This window comes from Equus quagga, chromosome 10 (genome assembly GCF_021613505.1).
Source record: "Equus quagga isolate Etosha38 chromosome 10, UCLA_HA_Equagga_1.0, whole genome shotgun sequence".
NCBI lineage: Eukaryota > Metazoa > Chordata > Mammalia > Perissodactyla > Equidae > Equus > Equus quagga.
This window is the reverse complement of record NC_060276.1, coordinates 71,067,788-71,089,037: the sequence shown is the minus strand read 5'-3', so window position 1 is coordinate 71,089,037 and position 21,250 is coordinate 71,067,788. Positions and strand designations below refer to the sequence as shown.

At 47.3% G+C, this 21,250-nt stretch overlaps 1 protein-coding gene across 2 annotated transcripts in view; it reads left to right on the top strand.

Annotated features, from left to right (window-relative positions):
- The window catches only part of STARD8 (StAR related lipid transfer domain containing 8), a 73,352-nt gene that overhangs the window by 6,294 nt on the left and 45,808 nt on the right, over nucleotides 1–21,250 (top strand). For both annotated transcript variants that reach the window (XM_046673572.1, XM_046673575.1), the window contains exon 2: nucleotides 7,872–7,905. In XM_046673572.1, coding sequence (XP_046529528.1) covers nucleotides 7,872–7,905 — 34 coding nt within the window. The remainder of the gene's footprint in view (nucleotides 1–7,871; nucleotides 7,906–21,250) is intronic.

Here is a 21,250-nt window from a genome sequence, read left to right as displayed (position 1 = left end):
TTTAGTTTCCTGCTCTGTAAAATGAAGCTAAACATAGTACCCACCTCACAAGACTGTTATGAGGCTTAAATGGGTTAATATGTCTAAAGCACTTAGAAAAGTACCTGGCACATTGTTAGTGAGCACTAACCATTTTTATTATTGGTACACTGGGAAAAACTGTAGTTCCTATCTCATAAGGCTGTGGAGAGGATCACATGAAATAATGATGGCAAAGCCTGTTAGGATGTTTATTCGTTGTTCTCTTAAATGAAACGGGAGTTTCCTTAGGCTGGGAATAGCCTTGGGGAATTCATTCCTTCACTTATTCAACCAAGCAATATTTATTCAGGGCCTACTATGTGCCAGGCACTGTGTTAGGCCCTGAGGAGATAGTGGTTAGCAAAATAGCTATGGGTGCCTACTCTCATAGAGCTTACCATCTAGCAGATATAAAAGGAGAATTTTTCACACTCACAACCCTCAAGTGTCCTGTTGGTGGGTATGACTGATTCAGTTCAGAAAATGTCGGGACAAAACTGTTCAGTTAACAATTTTAGTCCATCTAGCACCAGTGAATGGTACTCCTGCCTAGTCTTCAAGGCAAAGGGGTGGCTAAACTGGAGTGTAGAGTACTTCCTGCACCAGCACAGCCAGAACAATCTTGAAAGCGGGCCCAGCTTGGGGAAGCGGATGGGGACCTTCGCAATTTGTCTGATCTGAACTCCTAACACTTGTCTCTCTCCTCCACTTTCTCCATCCGAGCATAATTGGTGTAGTTTGCTCAAGAGTCATCTGAGATTGGGCAATATTTGTTCTAGAGAGTGGGAGAGACAGGGACGGACACTGGAGAGGGGAGACAGGGAGTAGAAAGAAAGGCTTCGAATCTGACTTGTGTCTTGGACACACAAATTCTTACGTTGCTTTCAGCTTCTTTGGTGCCAAAAGGAGTATGAGTCGGGGCTGCTGGGGGTGGAGGAAGTACCTGACCATATGGCTGGTGGAGGCAGAAATTAAGTAGGAAAGCCTACAGATTGGCAATGCCCCATTTACTATTTTTCCCCAAAGCACTAAAGAAAGTTAGAACGAATATTAGTTCACAATTATAGAGCACATACTATGTGGTGGACACTGTTCCAAGCCCTTCACATATATTAACTCATTTCACCATCACAATAACTCCGCAAGGCAAGTGCTATTATTCTCATGATCCTCATTTTATTGAAATACAGAAAGGTGAGGAAACTTATCTGGGGTCACACAGCTATGAAGTGATAAACTTGGGATTTTAAACCCAGGTAATCTAGGTCTAAAGTCCATGTTCTATCCACTGTGTTTATGTGATCTGCGCCTCAGTTTCTCCACCTATATAGTGAAGAGTTTAGATTGCTTTATCTCTAAGAGTCCTTCCAGTTCTGGCACTTTCGTTATATTTCATATACGTATACTTCTCTAAACTTCCAGGCCATGTGAAAAAAACCCTGCTCCCCAAATGTCAGTGATTTCCACTCATGGTCCCTGGGGAGGAGGAAGGGAGCCCAGGCTCAGGGAAATGAGCCTGCACTGGAGGCCGGGCTTCCTGGTGGCCCCTATGGCCTGAGAACAGCTGGAGGCTTGGGAAGTTCTGGGAGCCAGGACCTGGACTGCATTTCCAAGTCATTAGTAACAACAACAGGGAGCACCAGCCTAGGCGGCTTGTGCTGGGATGTGGGGTCAGAAGTTTCACGGTGGGGGTAGGGGCAAGAGCGGTGCCTTGACCCCATCCCTCTGGCCCACCCCTGAGCTCCTGCTGCTGCTGCCACCCAGGGACCTTGGAGTCCAGTTTGACTGGCAGTTCCAAGGCCGTGGCTGCCAAGGGGCAGAGGAAAGGAAGTCCTGCAGTTGGGGAATGGGGCTTAAGGCCCTAGAAATGGACGTGGGCTGACTTTCTCTGGCCTTTCCTCTACCCTGGGCTGGGTCACTCTGGGAGCTCAAGAGAGGAATGTGGTATAATGATATAACATAGTAGCTGCTGGAAACAGAACACCAATCTGCTAGACCAGGGTCTGCCTCTTCTTCCTCTTTCTGAGCCTCAGTTTCCTCAACTACAACCCGGGAAGAATACTCCCTACGTCATAATTGATTGCAATGATGACATATATGAAAGGGCCTGCCACACAGTAGGCACTCGGTAAATCTGAGTTAAATTTGAGGATAGTTGATAGGTTGCTCTAGGTGACCCTGGCCCCATGGCTTATGCTCTCAGTTTCCTCATCTATAAAATAAGGAGACATTTTACCAGCCTAAGGAGAGCCTAGAATTGGGTACATCCTGCGGAAGTAAAAAGATGGTGGGAAACACTGATGTCACCACCCGAAGTTCGGGAAGTGGGCTGTTTAGGTGATTCCTCCCACTCCTCCTATCCCCATCTCTACTCCCACTGCTGGTTGAACTAGTCCAGAGTCTGGAAAAAAGGCTCCATTCCACCCTGGAACCACTGTGTCTCTCCCCTCCGGTCCCTTCTTGCACTCACTCTGTCTAAGGCCTCTCTCCCAGAAGGACTCCCAAGCTCTGGGCAGGAAGGAAGGTCCCTGTTGGCTGGTGGGAAAGTCAAGTCTTTGGGATATGGCATTCCTGAGATTATCCAGAGAACCCCTGGGGGTTGCAGCTGCTCTCTCACTCTCCTCCCTGGCCCAGCTCCCGCCTGCTGTAGAGGCAGGCAGGACAGTGGAGCCCGAGGCTGGAGAAGGCTCGGGGAAAAGGGTCCGAAGGCAAGGAGCAAGGCCTGGAGTGGCCCTGCGGGCCAGGCGAGGAGTGAGGAAGGGAGGTCCTGCCAAGACTGGCAGGAAAGAATTAAGGTGAAAAGAGTCCAAGGGAGCAGGAATTTCTGTCACGGGATGAGTTATAAACTGATATGCAGATCAACGTTCCTGAGACTACAGATCGGGTACTCTTTTTGGGGGTGGGTGAATGTGTATGAGACCAAGGTTTCCTGCTGGGTAGGAAAGGAGAGTCAGCCCTTCCGAGAGGTCCCACCCTTCAAGCTATTATGGGACAGCTTGTACCCTCAGAGTGGGGACAACGGGCAGATAGACCCTCTGGGGATTCCTCAAAAAGCTGTCCCGGACTCTGAGTTCTACAAAGACCTTCTAGAAGCCATTTCTTCCACTGCCCTTTCGCGGCTGGGATCGTCCCTCACCCTCTACCTCATGATGGAAGGATAAGAATTGTCAGGGGCCACCTATCATTATAGGCAACAAATCTGAGGCCCAGTAAAGGGTCAAAGGCACATGGTCAAGCCCTGAATGCTTGTGTCGATCAGTCCTACTCTAAACCAGGTCTCCTCTGCTCTTTCTGAGGAAGAGATTGGTGTCCCTCAGGCCTGCAGCACCCCACTCCCAGCAGGTGTCACACTCTGCACACGAGCACATGTTCCCAGGCCACTTGATTGGGGTTTAAAAGTGGCACCCTGACACCAATGCTCCAATTTAGGACGTGGTAGCAAGCTCATTCCAGCCCCAGCCTGCACACCGCTGTCTGTGTGCCCAGCTGTCTCCATGCTGGACTGTGATCTCCTCTAAGAACTGAGCCAATGTCTTATCCACCCGCATCCAGCCCGACACAGCCCCTATTCTAGGCCTAGCCCAGAAGAAAGTGGCTGAGTGCTTAGAACACACAGGTACACACATGTACGTACAAGTGGCCACACCTATGCACCTCCTCCCAGTGGAGAGACCCCAAAAGACAGAGGAGTCAGCTCCTGAGGGTTCAGGGGAGCCTGCTTCCCATGGTAGCCATAGTCTGTGCTGGGAAAACACAGGCTGGCCCCGGGGGCGGTGAGAGCCCCCTCCAGAGGGAGGGAGGGTCAGGCTGTGAATAGGGCTCTGTGTGGCCTAGCTGAGAGGGCTGGGGGAGGCTGGAATGTGAAGAACGTGTTTTCATGACTGGCCCCAGGCTTGGGCCTGTGGCACAGGGCTGGCTAGGGGCCGAGAGGGGAGCAGAGAAACCAGGCAAGGAAAGGACGAAAAGTCTCTCCAGGCCTGCCCTCAGATAGCAGGACAAGGACTGGTCATAGATCCTGTAGGCCCAGCAGAAAGGATGCTGTGCAGAGTGAGCTCTGTCCTGGCCACTCATGGCTGAGGACTGCTTGCATCTGGACAAAGCCTGTCAGTAGCCTTTGCAGCTTGTCTCCAAACCACCCCTCTCAGACCTCCCGACTTCTCACCCAGCAACCAGCTTTCTTCTCCTATCCTCCTTTTGGCTCTGGCTCTCTCTTTTTCACTCTTTCAACATGATTCTCTTTTTCTCTTAAAAACTCCTGATCTTTTTCTGTCTGGTCACTTTATCACCAACTAGACTGCAAGCTCCTCAAGGGCACGGATCATATCTGCTGCTGTGCAGCTTTGCATCTGCAGGTCTGCCATAGTGCCTACTGGACAGCTCTGAGCAGATGCTCCACAGACGCCTCAAATCCAATGGGTCCAAAATGAGGTTCGTTACAAAAGGAAGATTCCCCTTCCACCTGCTCTCAACCATGCCTTTTCCTCTGTTCCTGACCTCAGTTAATAGACTCATCACCCACCCAGTTGCCCAGGCCAGAAACCTTGGATTCATCCTCAACTCCTCTCTCATCCTCTCACATCCTATCATTTACTTTGGTTCTACCATGTAAATAGTCTATATATTGGTCCCCACCTTTCTATCCCAAAGGCCACTGCCCTGATCTGCTCTGGCCTCCCTGTCTCTAGTTTTGCCTAGCCTCCCTCCCCCACGCCCATTCCTGATCTATTCTTCACTCAACAGATAAACATTCTGAAATCTAAATCTGACTATGTTACCCCCTTGTTTAGGCCCCTTCAATGGCTCTCCACTGGGCTTTGGGTAAAGTTCAAGTCCCTTCACATGATCTACAGAGTCCTTCATGATCTGGCCCCTACCTGCTGCTCCAGAATCATTTCTCACTCTCTATCTGGCACTCTGCTCTCCAGCTGGACTGCACACAGTTCCTCAAACCACACAGGTCCACACCTCTTTGCCATTCCCTATGCTGTTCCTTCTGCCTGCCATGCTCTCTGCCCCCTAGTCTGCCTCACGAACAACTATTCATCTTTCAAGACCTGTTCCAAATGCTGCTTCCTCCATGAAGGCCCTCATGACAACGCACCTGCACCCCCAGCAACTAATCACTCCCTCTGCTCAGTTCCACAAAGCTTTATCCTTTCCCGTGGCACTTCCCTGGAATTGTGACGATTTGCGCACGTGGCCTACCCGCCCCACCCAACTTGGCTGTGAAGTCCTCAAGGGCAGAGGACATACCTGATTTATCCGAGTCCTTGAGTACTCAGCACAGGGCCTGGCCCTGAGGAGGCTCATAGCGAGTAAATGAATGAGTGAATGAATGACGCACTGGATGGGAAGACTGTCACCACTGATCCTGGTCTTCTTCCAGAGTTGCTGTCTCTGTAGCTGCTGGACTCCCGGGTTCAGAACGCCCAAGTGAGAGGAATATGTTCTACAGCCAGGAAACAAAAAGAGCCTTCACTCTGTAGCAGAACTCTGATACAAAATTTCATGCCTCATCTTTCCCTGTAAGCCTCTCAGCTACCCAAACAGCACTGGGATCGGAGTTCAAAGCAGAGTGAAACTTATCGTCCTGGCCCAGTCCAGGTTATTCTGGACCACAGAGAGAAAAGAATAGGATGCAATAAAATTGAGAGCCCCGTGGGCCTAAAGTGTAAACTTGATTCTGACATTTACTAGCTGTGTGACTTTGAGTAAGTCATTTCACTTCTCTGGGCCTCATTTTCCTCCTGTGTCACAAGATGATAAGGAAACCTACCATGTAGAATGTTTGTAACAGTCAAGCAAGGCTACCTATTTGTAACCTATAAATCCCTGTGTAAATTTAAAGCCTAATTAACTCCTGAGCTGTCTTTAATTCTGTTATACTTACGATGGGTTGGGGGGTAGGGTGGGAAAGGAGAGAGTTTAACATGAATAGAACAGGACTGCAGAGTTAACAGTCTGTCTAACCCATCAGTTCATCTCCTAATCTCCCATGACTGTCACATTTAGGACCTCACAGGGGCCTGCTTCCTCCTTCTCTCCCACTCTCTCATGCTTTCTTTTTACTCCCCTTTTGTCCATCACTAAGAATTATATTGACTTTCTTAATCATAGGTCTACTTTGTAGATTTTTAGGGGAGTTTCATATGTGTCCCTCCTAGTCTCTCTCCTCTTTTCACACCTATCTCATTCTAGAATTTTCCATCTCCCTCACACTAACATCCCTCGAGGGCCCTGCCAATGAACACTCAGTCGAGGACACCTCCTACCTCTCCTCTCTCCTGTGGCCAATTGTAGGTTTAACATTTATTAGGTTGTCTCGTGATCTCCAAGGCTGGGTCTGACCTTTAGTCATTTTAGGGTGATCGAGGGCTGAGACTAATCTCCTAGGACTAGAAATCATTGTGGTCAAGTGTCTACAGCTGATGTGACAATCATTTGCAGGGGATAAGAGAGATGACAAATACTATGGTCAATTCTTCCCTGATAATCCTTCGGTTGATTGAGAGGCTGGCTGCATAAAGGCAGGAGAATAGGCAAGAAAACCCTTCAACCTCTAAGAGGCACCCTTCTTTCTTTCCTTCTTAACTGCTGAATTAACATCTCTATCTCTACCCTTTTAGCCCAAGCCACCGACAAATGCTTACCTGAACTATCGCAAAAGCCTCCTAAGAGATCTCCCTGCTTCCACTCTAGCTCCACAATCCCTCCCCCACAGCAGTCTGAGTGAGCTTTCTAAGGTGAAAATCAGATCTTGTCATTCTGCTGTCTGCCCTCCAACGGCAACCTACTGTAACTAGCATCAGAGCCCAAGTCCCCACCCTGGCCTTCAAAGCCCTGAATAATCTGGCTCTTGCCTCTCTCTTCAACTTCTGTCTGGAATGTTCTGCACCCAGATCATCACATTGCTAGCTCTTTCTTGTCATTCAGGCCTCTGCTCAAAGTGCAGCTCCTCTGAAAGACCCTCTCTGATCACCTTTTCTAAAGCAATCCCCACTGTATTCCTCCTACCCTATCATTCTCTACCTCATCCTGTTTTTGAAAGTTTCTCCATTTTAGTTCTTAGTAATGTCTGAAATTTCCTTATTATTTGTTTGTTTACCTATTAATGTTTGTTCCCGCTCCATGAAGACAGGGACTTTATTTGTCTAGATCACTGCTACATGCTTAGCATCTAGCATAGTGTTCCGTAGGGCACTGGTGCTCTATAAATATTTGTTGATTGAATGACTTCATAATGTGCTTTATCATTTTAAAAAATGCTTTCATGTACATTAATTTCTCACAAAGGCTATGAGGTTGAGACTATTACTATCCTAGTTTTACAGATGCAGAAACTGAGGCTCAAGAGGTTATGTCCAGTGTCACATAACCAGTAAGTACAGGAAGGTGGCCCTGAAATTGAGCTTTCTAATTCTAAATACTGCTCCTTCTGTCAACATGTCTTGCTTCTAACCTGGTTGAGCAATACCAAAGATTGTATGTGCCAAGCAAATGGTGACCAATTCCTCGATAATCCTTATTGTCAGGCCTTGGAATAGTACTGTGAGTTATGCAGACTGTCTCCAATCCCCTGACCTGGAGGCACTCTCCATTCCATGAGAGTGAAGTGAACCAGAGGAGTTAGCTGGTAAAGTGGAAGAAAGTATTTTGGAGTGGGCAGTCGGGAGTCTGGGCTTCTAGGCTCCACTTTGCTCCCTACTTGTACTTCGTTTTCCTTTTCTGTGGGCCTCAGTGTGTCTTTCTGTAAAATGGGTAGGTTGAACTTGCTGATGTGAAAGATCCCTTTCAGTTCTGATAATGCTTGGCTCTCTGCAGTGCCTTGATTTCTTCTGTTTCCTTTGCAGTGCTTCCCGTTGCTGCAGGGGAGGAAGAATGCTGGTAAGTGTTTGTGGTGGGGCTCACGAGCAGCATGCGATGGGACCGAGCTTCTCAGTGGTCCTCATAGGCTGGGTGATCAGGTCCCCGGGCAGTGGAGCCAATGGCCTAGATACAAAATCTGGAGACATTCTCTCTGTCTCCCTCCAGTGGGCATTTCCTGGGTGACTCAGGCCTTGCCATTTGGAAGTGAATAAGCATGCAAATCTTCTTTATTTCTCAAATGGAGAGTCTTCTCTGGTCAGGGAGAGAGGGGAGGATTTCCCCGAAGAGCTATCAGCAAGTGGCAGCCACTATATGCTTTCCTTCTCACATGCTTTCTTTCCACCAGGAAGTATATTAGGGGTGGGAGATATGTTGGGAAAGGGAACAGGTAAGTGGAAGGTGAAGGAAAGAGACTTGGCATTTGGGGTTCAGTGTCTGTGATAGTCCCAACACATACTTTATTTGGAACACTTCCAAGAGGGTTACTTAGAACTGAGGGGATATATTTAGCCTTGAGGGAAAAAATTCCCTCCTGTTTCTCTCTAACAAGTTTCTTTGAGCCTGACTACCTAGCTGTCTTCTGCCTCTGGTGTTCTGCTTGGGCCTGGACAAGTGGGTGGCATTCTGGGAGGAACATCCTTTTGTTAAGGAGGATGCACTTGTCTAGAGGGGGATTTCTGCTTTGGGAAGGAAGAGAAAGGATATTGGCTAGGAATGAATTTGCTGCCGGAGCCTGAACTCCTGGCTTTGCTGAGCTCATCTAGGCCATCCTCTTGACTCCAGCCTGACCTCAGCCATTCCCAGTGGCTTCAGTTTCTCATCAGGATGAACTCATGTGTTCAATGAGCATGGCTCCTAGGTGGCAGTCAGGGCTGGGGGTCGAGGAAACAGAAAGGCACCAATTTAGAAGTGGCATGCTAAGGGCCTGTGCGAAGCATCTTGGGGAGACATTGGAAGAGACAACCCAAGCCCTTGCTTCTGAAAACCTCCCCAAGTACTTGCAGTGGGTTTGGGCGCAGTCTTACCAAGAGGCAGAGAGGGGATCTGGTGACCTCCCAAAGACTTTCCCACCTTAGGACCTTGAGTCCTCGGGTGGTGGCTGCTAAAAAAGAAGAGCCAGCAGGATGAGGTGTTTATTTGCATTGCCATGACAGCAGATGAGAGGGGACCTGTTTTGAAGCAGAAACATTGCTTTGATCAGCATGCAGCATACATCTGCTTCTCCATCCCCTACCTCCTCCCCCCATCACCATTCCAGGGCTTCTTGCTGAGTACAGTTCCTGCTTTGCAACAGAGACTTGGGGGCACAAGATGTGTGGGCTGTCCACCCTGGGGGAAGGACAAACTTCTCCATTTCAGAGACACCAGCTGCAAAGGCTGAAAAGAAGCATCTCAGGCCCTGAAATAGTGACCCTACCCCAGACGAATGCACTTGCAGCTGCCAAGTTGCCTCATTAGAATGTCTGTGTCAGACTGAGTTGCCAGCGCTGAACCCTGGGAGGGTGGGCACTAAGTGGCTTAGAGGTCTGTGGCATATCAGAGGAAAGAGGAGTGTCTTTTAGGGGGTGGGGCTAAGCAGAAGAGGCTGCCACCCGCAGAGCTGAGCTGGGACTGGTTTTTGTGCTACTTCTTTAGCTTAAGGTTTGAAAATGTCTATTTAATGGCAAATGTAGAGATGCGTGGTCTCAAGCCGATCCAATGACAATTCAGTACCAATTGTGAGTTTATGTGGATGAGGCAATGGAAGCAGCAAGGCACTGGGGATCAGGGGATCTGGATTTTAGTCCAAATTTCATTACTGATTCACTGTGTGAGCCTAGGCAAGAAACTTCCTCTCTAGACCAGTGTCCACATCTAGAAAATGGAGCTTGTCGCATGGGGCTCTTGTACGGACCATAAGAGATAGGGCATTAAAAATGTCAAAGTGCTGAACAAATGTGATTATATCTGAGATTTGGCTCGGGGCGGGGGCAGAACTCTTGATTCGTTTTCTTATTTATCTATTTTTGGAATAGGTAATGTCTTCATGTGTTTCAAAATCCAAGAGGTATGAAAATAAAAGGTCTTCCCACCTCTGACTCTCAAGCACCCAGCAGTCCTCTTGGAAGTGACCAATATTATCAGCTTCTTGGGCCCTTGATGAATTTAGAAGGTCTAAAGAAAGTGAGATGTGCTAGACAGGACTTCAGTGGAGGTTATCACTGCCTGATTTAGGGTAGAGGTAGGGTTGAGGGGAGTGTGCAGGAAGGGCGATGGAGAAGGAATTGTGGGGCAAGAAATGTGGGGCAGTGGTGAAATAAGCATTAGTTTGAGAGTCAAGAGATCTGGGATCCAGTCTTGACTGTGCCACTCATGGGTGAATGATCTTAAGAACCTTCCCCTCTCTGACCATGAGTACTCCATCTGCACGTTGAGCCTACTGTGTTCTCATATGCCATTCTTACAAGTTCCACCAGAGTAGAACAGAAGTGGTGGAAGAGAGGACCAACCACGGACTTTTTAGGGAAGAAAGAAAAAGCCGAGACTGACTCAAAGCTGACAATTGAATATGATTTGCATATGTAATCTTCTTCCTGCTAAGATCAGTCAATCAAAGGTTTCTCTGATGTGCTACTGCTTTTGTCCTAGTGGTCTCGCTGACACTGACGGAGAAAATCTTTGGCTACATCTTCACAGGCAAACACTAGGAATGTCCAACTGGCTTCAACATATGTAGTGCTGCCCAGGCCCAGGAGGATAGCCTGAATGACCTTCGACCATCCTGCTATCATGTTCCAAGAATCCACTAGCACAATGTTTTCTAAATTTCATTGATCTGTGAACCAACTTCACAATTTTACCATCACTTCATCCTGTGCCATTATGTACTTATTTTTCTTTAAATCAACCTGACTTTAAACAATAACTTCACTCTCAGCCGAAATATCTATAAAATTAGAGTTTGAGGTACTAGTTACATCTTTCCTAATACGTATTGAATTCAATATATATCTATCATGATTCAAAATGTCAATGTTTCACTCCAAATCATCCCATGCATAAATACCAAGCATTGGAAAACACAGAGGTCACAAACTAACAGGTCAGGAGGAAGTTTGGGCCTTTGGACCTCACGCCAAGACTGACTAGGTGCTCTCTGGCTCCCCACATCACGTCATACTCCTTCCAAGTCCTCACTTTGTGTTACTTAAGCATGAATTGCTCCTGAGATGGAAATAGGCTCTGAAGCCTAAAAGGAGCGGCCCTCCCTTCAAATAAAATTCACAATTGTGAACTGCCTCGCAGGTCCTGAAGTGAGAACACTTGACTGGGGAACCAGAAGCTCTAGGTTCCGGTTTTGGCTCTGCCTTTTGCCAGCTGTGTGACCTTGGGCCTGTCCTTTTATTTCTCTGGGCCTTAGTGTCCCCAACTATAAAATGAATAGTTTGGTCTAAATGACCTCTAAGGTATCTTGCTTCTCTGAAATTCAATGACTCCTTTACTTGCCGACCCTACATTTCTGCTTAACCTACTAGCTCCCCTTCCCAGCAGCCCACAGAGGTGAGGAGGATGCTGACCTTCCCCCCCACCGCCCTTGCACCAAATCCTCCCTGAGGCCCCTTGCTCCTAGTGCACAAAGCTCCTTTTGTTGCCTGGAGCCATTCAGGGCTTCTCTCCAGGCTCCTGCTGAAGTGGCTGAGGAAACTTGGGGGGTAATAGTTGGCCTGTAACAAGAGCCCTGGCTCCCCAACCTAACTGGCTCCAGCCTGGCTGCAGGCTTGACCTCAGCACCAGACTCTGTCCATCAGCTGCCCCAGATCCCTCCCTCCAGCTCTGAGGGGGCAGGGAGACAAGTTTAAAAGGGGGAAAATAGAAACAAATATATTTATTTAAATGCATTTATTTAAGTTGCTATTGGGCATCACTTCCAAGGCTCAAGAGGGCAGTAGATTGAAATACAGAGCCTAAGAAAATCATCAGGATAATAATAATTCAATTAACTTCCCTTCTTTTGAAAATGACCAAATCATTCCTGTAATTAATTCTTGACAGATCTGGGCATTTAACATTTGCTATTTTATGAAGAACATTTGTAGGGCATAGCCTATCTAACATATGTCAGATACTTTACCTAGCAACTTGGAATAGTATAAAGATCTACTTAGTTAGGAGGTTATCTGGAATTGATTATCATTTGAAACATAAAATCTTTCAACCATGATCAACAGTGAATTCAGCCAAGGAAAAAACACCAGACTACAAGTTGAGATTTCTAAGATCTAGTCCCAGGTCTGACATTAACTCCTTCTGTGACCTTGAGTTAGTCTCCTCTCCTCCTTGGGCCTCAGATTTTCTTGTCTGAAAAATGAGAAGCGTGAACTAGAAGGTCCCAAAATCCTCTGCACTGTGACTCTGTGTCATCCTCCACGCCCTGCCTCTGCCAGAGTCAGACTGAAAGGAGGGAGAGGTAGGGACAGGGTCAGTGGAAAGGCCAATTTCAAGATGTTCTTTGAGTTGGAGGAAGGATTTCCAGATCTGTGGAGGAGTGTAATAACTTCCTTTGGGGTCAAGAGGCTGGGAAGCCAGGTTCCCAATGCCTGTTTTCAGGATTGCAAAACAAAGTTAGGCCTGGGCTAACAGGTTCAGGTCAGGCAAATGCCCTGAGGCACAGCCTAGTTGGCCATTTTCACAGCCTGGGCCAATCCAGATCAGAGCAAGGACTGGGTGGCATGAGATAGCTACCCAGGGGCTGGGGAGGGAATGGGAATTGCAGGTGGAGTGACAGGTCTGGAAAGGACTTGGGAAATGCTATTTACACTTCCACCAGAAGGTCCCGTGAATCCTTCAAACTCAACACTAAAGGCTGTAATTCTTCGTCATTCCCTTGGAAACCTTCTCCATCTCCAGGACTCTCTTTCTTGATTAATGCACCATCATCCACACAGTCACTCAAGCAAGAATCAGCTGGACTCCTCCATCTCTTTCATTTGCTGCCATCCAGTCACCAAATCATGCCCATGAAACTTCTCTGTAATGTTTGCTCAACCTGCCCCTTCTTTTCGGCCCATACTTCCATAGCCCTCTATCTCGGTCCTTAGCAGCTCTGGCATGGATGGTTGCTGTGGCTTCCTAATTGGTCTCCCTGCCACCATGCTTGCCTTTCCAGCCCACCTCCCATACTGCTGCCTGAGTTCTCTCTTTAAAAGAAAAATTTGATGATGCTCAAAATCCTTTGATTGTTCCCTACCTTTGGTCAAAGTCCAAATTCTTTGCATTGGCATTCAAAGTCCTTCACAACTTAACCTATCTTTCTTGCTTCATCTCCCACTGCATCCCCACATTTCTGAGCCCCATGGAACAGCTCACTACTTCCTATACATACAATGAACTCTCATCCTGGACTCTGCACTGGATGTGTCTTTGCCAGCCCCCCTGCTTGGCGCATCAAGCCATCCTCTGGATTCCCTTTCCATCTGATTCATGTCTCTCTTATAACATGTCACACCACTCTGCATTTGCCTCTTTTCTTTCCTGTATCTCCCAGAGACCATGAGCTCTTGGTGTACAAGAGCTACATCTGACTGACCCCTGTATTCCCAGAACTAAGCACAGGGCCACACGTAAACAATGAATCTGCCAAGGACTGTCTTTTATTTTTGTTGGCATAGCAAAAGAAATTCTGGTAATCAGACTAGTGACTTCTTCCTCTCAGGAGACTTTCTTCCCTATCATTTTAGCTCTGAACTAGATTTTACAGATTGACACAGAGCCCTCACTGGCTCCGGATGACAAATCATCTTGAGACAGATCTTTGAGGGTCCAGTAGTTCCAGACAATGGTGCAGATCCATGGAAAGCACATTTCCACCAAACCCTTGAAACTTGGAGGTTGCCCTACATCACAAGGCAGGGAGGGCACTTAAGGGCCATATTAACGTGATTTTCAAACCAAGTACTGAAGACATTCACTGGGGGACATGAGGGAAGGACAGAGTAGAGGGGTGGTTCATTCAACCAAATCTATTTTACCCTTTGGCTCCATGAAGTTTTCATTTGGAGACTGGAGTTGGACACATAAAAGTGGGTGTTGGAGACCACTGCTCTAGTTCAGTGCTCAATTGCTAACAGGTTCCCTTTTATGCCATTCCCACTACATACCCACTCAGGCTCAGATCAAACTCTCCAGGCATGGTCAGGCATCCCTTTTCTCTCTACTCAGTTGAAAGTTCTTCTTTATATGGAGCCAGAATCTGCCTCACAGCTTCCACCCAGTGGTTCTGTTTTCACTCCTTGGAGTCTCATGGAAGTTGTTGTGTTCCTTCTTCTCCATGATCAGCCTGCTGACATTTAGAATTTCCCAAAGCCTGAGATGCAAGAGACCTTGTAGCTCATATAGTCCAGTGTTCTCATTGCAGTTGGGGAACGCGAAACCCAGAGAAGGTAGGTGATCTGCACAACAGCAGACAGCTCATTGGTGGTAAAACTGAGACTAGAAATACAAGTCCCCACTCGTCTATAATGCCCTCCCCAGAATCTGTCTTTCCCTAGAGTAAACAGCTCCATCTCCTAAAAGGATTTCTCACAGTCCCGATAACTCTTTCCTAAACTTACTCCTGATTGAGAGTAACCAATGTCTAAAGATCAGCAGCTCAGCTGGTGAAGGCTCCATAGCATCCAGGCTTTAGCAGGCCTGGGTTAAGGGCAAAAGCAAAGGAGAGCAAACTGGCATCAGAAGCAGAGTTGTTCCCTCACTACAGCCAGGATGCTATTCTCTTCGTCGTCCTCCTCTTTCCATAGGACTGAATTCCATTCCAATAACCCTCCTCCCATGGCAGGGCAGCCAAGGGACAGCTTTCAGAGGCCCTGTCTGACCTGTTTGCTAGAGGGTCCCTGCTGTGTGACCTTCCACATCCAAAACCCAGAAACAGGAAGAATTGGTTTGGTTTACATTTTGAGAAGAAAAATGAAAACATAGGAAGTAGAGCTCCTGAGAACAGAGGCTTCCAACTCTGTGTCCATGTGCCCCTAGAGCAGGATATTTCAGGGAATACATTCCACAGGGGAAGGGAATGGCCTCCTTATTAAAAACAAAACACAAAGCCCTTCAAGATTTGGAAAGAGACAAAGGCCAAAAGGGGACCTTAAGGAGTGGAGGGGCAGTTGTTTCAGAATCTCCAACTCTTCCCTCGATCCGCCACTTGGCGCCATCATACTTTGATCTCACTGCTGTTATAACCACATCTGGCCCCCAGAGATGCCCTGCTCCCTTTAACCTATGGCCAAAAAGAAGGTCTAAGCCCCTTTTCTTGTTTATGTGAGGATCATCAAAGTAGGCTGGCACTTAGAACCTTCCTTTAAAACCAAGAAAAAACAGACATGAATTAATTACAGAACATGCAAATGGCAAAATATTCAGGGTTTACAAAGTGCGTGCTTCTTGTCTCAAGAAAGCCAGCAAAAGTGGGGCAGCACTTTGCCAGTCCCCAAATATCTCTCAGGATAACTATTTCATCACCCTACATGAGCTGCTATAAGTCTGCCTGGCTTTCTCCCCTTTCAGTTCTCTGTCGCTGGGAGGTGGGTGCTTTCTTATTTCCCAACCACAGTTACCAAAAGGGTCAATGCAAAAGGTATTTTAGAAAAAACCTTCCAGAACACCTAGGGTCCTTTCCACTTCTGGCTTCTGGGCTGAGGAACATAACTAGTTTGCAGGCTAGTTGGCAGGGTAGAAGTATGGGTCATCTGGGTGACAAAGAAACATGGTCCTGCAAGGAAACAGTTCTGGCCATCTCTGGAGCATCTACAGGCACACGTGTACACGTGTCACATGCATGCATGTTTGCACACACACACATAGCCTCTTTACAAAAATCTTAGTTTTTCAGAGTAACAATACCTTCGCCACACAAAAATGTACCACTGTCTCTTGCTTCTCAAAAGGGGCTATGTATTCCCCTGGGCCAGAGGTGAGCAGAACCTCCTCCTGGGGGATGCTTCCAAGAGCATATGCTTGTAATGGCTCATTCTCCCTAAAAGATCTAGGGGCAAAACATCATTTTTATATGAAAACAAGCATAGATACATGTTATGGAATAGCATGCAAAATTCACCTGAATTTGTAAGATAAAAACGGAGACTTCAAAGAAATTTCTCATTTGTGGCTGGCTACATGGGCTTCTCCAGCTCCTGGGGGCTGTGTGGGGAATGAGTTCATTCTGTTCAACCATTTGGGGGTACTTTGGTGTAAAAGTTTGAGAACAACCCACTGAAATGGTAGACTGTGAGGGTAGAAAGTTTGTCTCATTCCTCTCTGTATCCTCATGCCTAAGACAGAGCCAACCACAGAGAGAGTGCTCAAGAACTATTTGCTCCATCCTTCTACCCTCCCATCCACCCACGAATCCTTGCCAAGAAACAAGCAAAAAAGGTAGCTTTAAGCTAGTGGAAAGAGCTCAGTTTCTGGAGAATTCAGATAGCTCTGGGTCTGAATTCTGACTCTCTCACTTATTAGCTATGTGCCCACCTCTCTGAGCCTCAGTTTTCTCAGTTTTAAAATGAGGATGCAAATACCCAACTCCTGGGTTGTAGTGGGAATTAAGCATGGTGGTGAGAGTGAGAGTGAGAGTGCGAGTGCTCTCTAATCTCCCAGGCGATACACAAATTATAGTTATTAAGTGATTATAAAATGACCATCATGACTATCCCAAGCAGGAGGGTGAGAGAAGGGAGAGATGTTTTCTCCAGTCCAAAAGTCTAACTTGAGATGAAGAAGGCAGAAGCTGAGGCCTCAGGAATGAGCCCCTGGACCTCTGGGATGGGGAGGGCCTATGTGAATTGTGGCTCCAGAGCCCTAGCCCGACTCCAGGGAGACAGTGTGCAGGCCAGAGGGCAACTTCGGGTAGAGCGATGGAAGGATCAGATGCGCCTCATACACCTAAGGTCTCCCAAGACCAGATGTGCTTACCTTCTCATGTTTGCCAGTGAGCCCCTTTGAAGCCCGGCTCACAGAAATGGTCATTCATCAGCAGGGGCTAAATTTAGTACAACTAGGTGTGATGACTTGGCTGCTAACAAACTTTATGACCTTGGGCAAGTGCCTTCTCCTCCTGGGCCCTGACTTCCCCATCATTAAAAGGGGGGGCTTGGATAATATGGTCTCTAAGGCCCTTCAAGCAATTATACACTATGGTTATGTGACCCTTTATTGGAAAGGGGTTTGAGCTTGATTTTCCAAAAATGTGGTTTTCCAAAAATGTGATCAAACTGATCATCTGATCGTTTGATACTGAATCTTGGGCTTTAGTGAAAAACAGTGAAAAGTAGTGTAGGGAGCCCTGGCTGGGCCCCCCTTCTGTTTGTAAAGTCTCTTGGTCCCTATGGCTCCTTCCGCCTGTGTCTAGCTGGACTGGCCCAGCTGGACACTTCCAGAGAAATCCATGACCACAGTCCAGGTGAGGGGCGGGTGAATGAAGCAGGTGTTTCCCAAGTCCTGGGCTCTGGCCCAGGTTCCTCACAGTATAAAATGAGGAAAGGAAAGAAAACAGGAAATTATGCCCACTATATGTACCTAATTGTTCAGGAAGAAATCTTTCTAGGAAGGCCTTTGTCTCAGAAGTCAGCAGTAGCTGCTGAGTTGGAAAGCTGACTGCTGCAGCCTCTGGGATTCTGGGACTCCTGCCTCCCCATCTCAGTCTTTGCCATCTCAGATCTTGGCCATTCTTCGAAGCTCAGTTCAAATACCGTCCTTTCTCCCCTTCAAATCCCCAGCATATTATGTACCTATCTTACAGCACGGACCATGTTCTGCCTTGTGTTGCAGCTATTTCCTTTCAGATATGGATTAGAAATAGAATACATTCTTCAGGGAAAAATTTCGACCTTTACATCTGGATATAAAATGGAGAGCCAAAATCCCAAAACCCTTCACTTCCGCTTTCCAGAATTAGCCACTGTTAGGAGGGCATTTTCTAGCTTCCCATAAAACTTGTATTGTCAAACCTATAGAAAATGCAAGAGTATGATGCTTTGGACAGAATACTAGCTATGAAGACTAAACACTTGGGTTTGTAGCTCAGTTCTCCACTTGGCTAGTCAGATCAGCTTGGGTGAATTCTGTCCCTTCACTGACCCTCAGTACTATGCTCTGTAAAACGGGATACCAGTTCCTTTCCTGCTATCTAACAAGGTTGTTGTAAGGACCAAAAAGACGAAATAAATGAAAGCACTTTGGAAACTGTAAGAGATGCTGTATTTATCTCCATGTTTTTCCCTGTGACTTGATGGTAAGCACCTTGAGAACAACATCTTAGTCCATCTGGGCCTGGGTCCCCATTGCCCCTAGTTCCGATGACCTGTCCAGAACAGGCAGGTGGTAAATGCTGGAGGATATGGAACTGAATCCCAGGGGGTGTGCTGCCCCTAGATGGGTTGATGCTTTGCTTCTGCCCTGGTTCTGGGCACACAGTTCCTTGACCTTTCTTTGGAGCCAAACCCAACTGAGAGGACCATTTTTCTAAAGTTACTTGACTTTCAAAATGCTTCTCCACTTTGAAAATTCTGCAACTCCTGTTTCCACCCTCTACCTTCCTCAGCTCCCAGTTCCTTAGATTCTGGCCCCAACTAATGCTGTCAGAGGTCTACACACACACACACACACACACGTGTGTGGATATGTGTGTGTGTGTATATATATATATACGTATACATATGTATGTACATATGTACGTATACATATGTATACGTATATATATACACACACACAGAGAAAGAGAGAGAAGTGGCCAGGAATACCCAATTTTCTAAATGGGCCAGATACAAAATGGTTGAAAATTAGAGCTGGAAAGCTCCTCGGATATCATTTAGTCCAATCACTCCCCTGAAACCTGTAACAGATGGAGAAACTGAGACCCAGAAAAGGGAAGGGCCTTGCCCAGGGAGTTAGAGGCTTTGACAGCCAAGTAAAAAGGAGAAGAGGCAAGTCCTCCGCGCTAAGGGGGTTCAAGTTAAGAGAACTAGCCTGGGTGGGGCCTGAGAAGAGATGAATGTGGTCAGAGAGGGAGGATCAATCAGAAGAAGGAGTTGGGACCAGCTGCAAAATTCCCCTGGAAAGTGGAAATAAAAGAAATATGAGGGTTGTGGTTTAGCAAGTTATTATGAGTCTTGCTGAGCAAGGAGAGGAGGAGAGAGGAAGAGAAAAATAGAAGGGGCCAGAAAAGGAGAAAAAAGGGAAGAAGGAAAGCTAAACCAGGCTAATGGAGGACATTTAGAGTGGTAGGGTCAGTAAGGGCTGAACATAGCAAGTCAGTAGTCTTGTTGCATGCGGGACAGCCACCTTATAAGTTCCCATTGGGTCTGCTGCCTAGTTTCTTCCAGGCTCTGAGCATGCAAGCCAGAGCTTATTTTCTCATCAAACTCAGCATTTGTCCACTGCCCACTGTTTGGAGAAGTGGCTCCAGACTGTAGGCTTTACCTCAGTAGATCTGGCACACATGGGCACAATGCAGCCTGGTCTGGTAGCCAGAGCAGGAATGCACCCACTCTGCAGCCACAGTCTGATTTTAGGCACACAGTCACAGTGCAAGGTGAACTCAGCCCACTTTACAGATGAGGGCTAACATAATTTGCCAATGAAAATAACAACAATTACAAAAATAATAAAAAATAACTAAATATATATTGAGAACCAACAGTTGTACTGATGAAGAATGAGGGCCCTAGAGCCAAACTGCCTGTACTCAAATCCAAGTTGCATCCTTCATTAGCTGTGTGACAAGTTGCTTAACTTCTCTGTGCCTCAGTGGCCTTGTCTGTAAAATGAGGATTATAGTAATACCTTCTTGAGAAGATTTAGATGGATCAAATGAGTTGACCCAGGTAAAGCCTTTGAATATTGCCTGGCACATAGTTAGTACTCAATAAATGGTAGCTGTTATTGTCATCATCATTATGTGCTGGGCACTGTTAGAGATATTTTATTTTGTATTATGACATGTAGTGATCACTCTGAAGGTAACTGAGGCTCAGGTGCAAGAAGGAGATATCTAGTCCATTGACCTTTAAAGTTTTCTTAGATGCAGTCTCTTTTATTTCTAAAACTGAATCCTATGTGGAACCCTAATATATCAAACAGATAAAAAGCAGCATGCTCTTACCGAAGCAAGGTGGGGTAGGAGTGGAGGCCTGGAGCCTCTAGGCTCAATTTTCCCTTATTCTCCCTCCCGCAACATCCCCAAGGTAGGCCTTGAGGCTCCCCCCGGCCACTGGGAGGCACAATTCGCAAGCCTGCTGATCTAGGCCATCTAACCTTTTTATGCTCGGATGAAGATATCATTAACCCAGAAAGAGCAATTAACATGCCCAAGGTTACACATCAAGTCAAAGGCAGAGGAGGGTACAGGTGGCACCATCAGGCATGGAGGACAATAACTTGGTGGAAGAGAGCAGCCTCCTTGGTTAAACTAGAATACAGAACATTGAGGCTTGGACAGAGAAGAGCTAGGAAAGGAGGGTGAGCAGGAGGGAAGGGGAGGCCGACCCAGAGACCCTGCCCCTGGGCACTGAGTGTGAGCTGTCCCTCTGGATCCTCATTTTCTGCTGGAGCCACCCTAGACTTCAAGACGAGGCCCTGTCCTCATGGGGTTTCTCACTGCACAGGGCTTGGGATTCTGTTTTGACAAGGGATGTAGTCCCCTGTCCCTGAGGTCTCCAGTCTGTGGGACACAGCTCACCTGGGGCTAAATTCTGCCATTCAGGCCTTCCAATTAGACTCTTGGCCCGAGCTGGGCATTTTCACAAGGATCCTTCTCCAGGGTTCCCGGAAGGCAGCCTGGCTTCCAACCTATTATTGTCTGGGAAGTACAGAGGGACGGCCTGGTGCCCCGCCCCTTTCACAGCTATGTACGTGGGTGCCCCTATCTGTTCAAGGCAAGCTGCTGTTTATTTAAGAACCTATGTGTTGCTAACTTTCGTTTCCAGACTTTGACATGGGTTACCTTAGTACACCACACAGAGAAGAAATTACAGGAGAAGATCCCCCCAGAGAACTTTGGGACTTCTCTGGAATCCCGTCTTCTGATCTGATTGCTCGAGCCACTCAGGCCACATGAGAACTCGGGAAGACTGAATCTCCAGGGCAAGACAAGGCAGAGGCAAATATTAGAGGGCAAAGCCTGGGTTCAGGGCCCTGAGTTGCTTGCCCCTCCCTGAATGGGCCTCAGGTTCTCCATCTGTGCCATGAGGGAGCGGAGCAGATGCTCTCTCAGAGCCCACCAGCTCTGGGCTGGCTTCCATGGAGGCCCTGGCCACTTGTGCACTGTCTCATGCACTGGCCTAGAATCCCAGGGGAACATGCCAAGTGATAGATGCAAACAAAACCTGCCCACCAC